Here is a 3,831-nt window from a genome sequence, read left to right as displayed (position 1 = left end):
GTAATACCTGACCTCAAGAATTTTTAAAGTATCATTTATAGCATGTACTATTATTGCCTTGTGATGATGATTTATACGCTAGTTCTGAACTGTTCTATATCAAACCAGGATAGCAGTTTGTGGCTCTTTGAAAGTAATATCAATATAGGTTGTTTATAATTCAACGACTTCTGGCTTTTAGAGTTAGTCTAAAACAGACTAACAACAGTTAAAGATCTGAATAAGAAAATAAGCCATGACTGGCATCATCATTATGAGTGGTAAGCTAAAAAAACTTAAAGAATTGTTTCTCAACTGTTCGTAAATAAGCCACGTACAGATCGCACGTGACATAGTGGTTAACGAAACAGAACTGTGAATCCAAGGATTTATTATTCGTGGCCCGTTGCCGCAAAAAAACACGATCTGCACTTTGGGGTCATGTGTGCGTTAGTTATAAAAGTGACAGTCATATACCACCATTCGATTAGTGTAGTGCAAGAGTTGGCGGTGGGTGGTGTTGACTAGCTGCTTATACTTAACCTATTAGTTCCAAATTAGGGATGAAGACAATGTGCACATAGACTTTGTATAGCTTTACGAGGAAGTTCTAAAACAGATTTTTGTAATATTTTGTTTTATCGAGATAACAAGAAATACCGAAAAAGTAAGGGTTTTACAAGTAGAGATTACCAGCTAGCACATTTTTTAATGTATCTGCTTTTTTTCTGAATACTTTAAGTTTTAGTTATCCAACTATTCACATTTTTTACACAGTCAATCGTTGCGTTTTTTTTTTTTGGCTGTAATTATCTGAGAGGTGGACATAAACAGTAAAGCAGGGTCCAAAACTTGGGGCTGCTGACCTCCGAGGAAATGTATTGGGAGCTATAGTAAATACACAAGATACACAGTATTGTTAATATGCCCAGTATTTATTCAGTAATTTGGTGGGGGGGGGGGCTCATACTGCATGCGAAATGTTTGGGGGGAGGGTGGGTTGTGCTGAGAAAGTTTGGGAACCCCTACAGTAAAGCACTAATTCAAACATACTTAGTTTTGGGTTTATTTTGGGATATTTTCAGAATGATTTGAATTAAACGATAAACAAACCTAAGTACATATTTGTATACTGAAATCAAGCATAGTATTTCTTAACATTGGATCTCAGAATACACGCAGTTTAAAAATAATTTGTTGGACGTAGAATTCATATAACTGAGATTTGAAGAGTCCTTTCTTTTTAAATTAGGTAGCAGACACGTTAAAGAAGCCAGATAAGGGAGAAGTGAACGTTCGAATATTTTACAATTTTTTAACAAGCGTGGAAACCAACAGCACATTCAAACTGAGTGGTCCAAAAGATTACGAGATACCAATTCAGAAAGTCACTACTTTAGACAACACATCTATAACAGTCCTTGGAAGTACAGAATATACTAGGGTACTACCTGGGGTGTAAGTATATTTTCCATTGAAATTCAATAAGTACATATTAAAATGTTTTATTATTTATTGAACCCAGGGCACCGAGAGGGCGGGGAGGCCGGGGAAATTCCCTTGTGTTCCATGAAAGCTCTTGGCGGCTTTGCATGATTTACAGCATGACAACTAATTGTATGAACTGGTACTCATGTGATTAGTTAATACTTGCTCATCTCATGTCACACCATTAAAACAATTCTATATTTGAAAGGTATAGGTTCTCTGTTAGATAATGTGTTAAATTAATTCATTAGCACTAGAATATATAATATGTTTGTATAAATATGTTTTATTAACTAAAATTGAAATAACAACATCTTATTCAGTATTAATTGCAGATGGTATAGCAATATTTGTACACTATTTACAGGTACTCACTAAGTCTGCTAAATTCCAATTCCTCAGGCTTTAGTGTAAAATTGCCAGATTTTCAGGTGAAGATGGGAGGAGGTTACATTTTTACGATCGCACCTAACCACAAATCCGAGGTAAGCTGAACGAGTTAACTCTAAGATTAATAAAAACCTGAAAGAATGAAAGCATAAACATTATTTTTATCAGAGAATTACTCTACTTATTAGCTGAAATGAAACACTGTTAGAAAATAGTGTTACCATGACACTACTGATGCTCGTTATAAAACAGATTTCTCAAAATATACAACTTGTATCTATATTGACTATTACATGAAGTACAATAACCAGTATTTTTGTGTTTTAAAACCAGGCACGTAATAATGAAGAATGGGAATTAAGACCCATAGTAAATCGAAAATGATAATCTTAAATAATGAAGAATGGGAATTAAGACCCAGAGTAAATCCAAAATTATCTTAAACAGAGTTCTTCAAAATCGCTCAATCTAAAGACCACAGTTAATTACTTGAATAATCTAGAACAGTGTTTATATTCAATGCAAAGGTTTATTAAATTTAGTAAGTTTTCAAAGAGTTTTTTCCTTCTAACTTGTTGATTATTTTATCAATGAGGCTTTTTCTCTTTGTTTGTTGACAGTATTCCCTGTTAGAGAGTTTCTCATAATTTGTTGATCATATTCTCAATGGGAAAATTAGTATTGTTTTCTCCCGGTTTGTTGACTAGTCTCAATAGAAGAGTTAGTTATTGATGTTTCTCCTAGCTTGTTGATTATATTCTAAATAGGAGAGTTACTTCTTGATGTTTCTCCTAGATTGTTGGTTATATTCCAAATATGAGAGTTACTTCTTGGTGTTTCTCCTAGATCGTTGATTATATTCCAAATAGGAGAGTTAGTTATTGGTGTTTCTCTTAGATTGTTGGTTATATTATTAATAGGAGATTAAATTTAGTTTTTCCCCTAATTTGATTATATTCCAAATAGGAGAGTTAATTATTGGTGTTTCTCTTCGATTGTTGGTTATATTATTAATAGGAGAGTTAGTTTTTGGAGTTTCTCCTAGCTTGTTGATTATATTTGAAATAGGAGAGTTAATTATTGGTGTTTCTCTTCGATTGTTGGTTATATTATTAATAGGAGATTACATTTAGTTTTTTCCCCTAACTTGATTATATTCTCCATAGGAGAGCTAGTTTTTTTGTTTTATTTTAGCTTTTTTATCAGTATCAGAATAGCAGAGTTAGTTTTTTGGATTTTACATTTTTAATTTATTTTAAAACTGATACATATTCACAAAATTAATTTCATAGAAAAACACAAACAAATTTATATTAAATGTATTTATTTGAGGTTTTATTTATTTCATTAGACATGATGCTTTTAAGAATGTCTCTCGTGCTCTTTAAAAATAATTCTACTAAAAATTATATTTGTTGTTTATTATATTCTAAAACACATTGAGGATGAATCATATTTTTTTGCATACCTTTATACCAGCTGTCAACGAAGCTACACACAGTGGTAGAACCAAATGATGTCTCCATGTTCCTTCAGTTTCCTCAGTACATTATTATCACAGCAGGAGAAATTATGTTTTCCATCACTGGCCTTGAGTTTTCTTATTCTCAGGTAGGTTCCTCAGGACATTATTATTATTACAGCTGGGAAAATTGTTTTCAGTCACCAGTCTTGATATTTCTTATCCTCAGGTAAGTTCCTCTGGACATTATCATCACATCTGCAGAAATTGTTTTCAGTCACCAGTCTTGATATTTCATATTCTCAGGTAAGTTCCTCTGGACATTATCATCACATCTGCAGAAATTGTTTTCAGTCACCAGTTTTGATATTTCATATTCTCAGGTAAGTTCCTCTGGACATTATCATCACAGCTGGAGAAATTGTTTTCAGTCACCAGTTTTGATATTTCATATTCTCAGGTAAGTTCCTCTGGACATTATCATCACAGCTGGAGAAATTGTTTTCAGTCAC

The 3,831-nt window shown here is 32.7% G+C and overlaps 1 protein-coding gene across 1 annotated transcript in view; it reads left to right on the top strand.

Annotated features, from left to right (window-relative positions):
* The window catches only part of LOC106463299 (solute carrier family 15 member 1-like), a gene marked incomplete at its 3' end in the record, with an annotated part of 32,129 nt that extends 28,350 nt beyond the window's left edge, over nucleotides 1–3,779 (top strand). The window contains exons 15-18 of the mRNA XM_022390752.1: nucleotides 1,232–1,437; nucleotides 1,835–1,952; nucleotides 3,337–3,468; nucleotides 3,703–3,779. Of these exons, the coding sequence (XP_022246460.1) occupies nucleotides 1,232–1,437; nucleotides 1,835–1,952; nucleotides 3,337–3,468; nucleotides 3,703–3,779 (533 nt within the window). The remainder of the gene's footprint in view (nucleotides 1–1,231; nucleotides 1,438–1,834; nucleotides 1,953–3,336; nucleotides 3,469–3,702) is intronic.
* Nucleotides 3,780–3,831: the final 52 nt, after the last annotated feature.

Source organism: Limulus polyphemus, unplaced genomic scaffold (assembly GCF_000517525.1).
Source record: "Limulus polyphemus unplaced genomic scaffold, Limulus_polyphemus-2.1.2 Scaffold1371, whole genome shotgun sequence".
In the NCBI taxonomy this organism is placed as follows: domain Eukaryota; kingdom Metazoa; phylum Arthropoda; class Merostomata; order Xiphosura; family Limulidae; genus Limulus; species Limulus polyphemus.
This window is presented reverse-complemented; position numbering and strand designations above follow the sequence as displayed.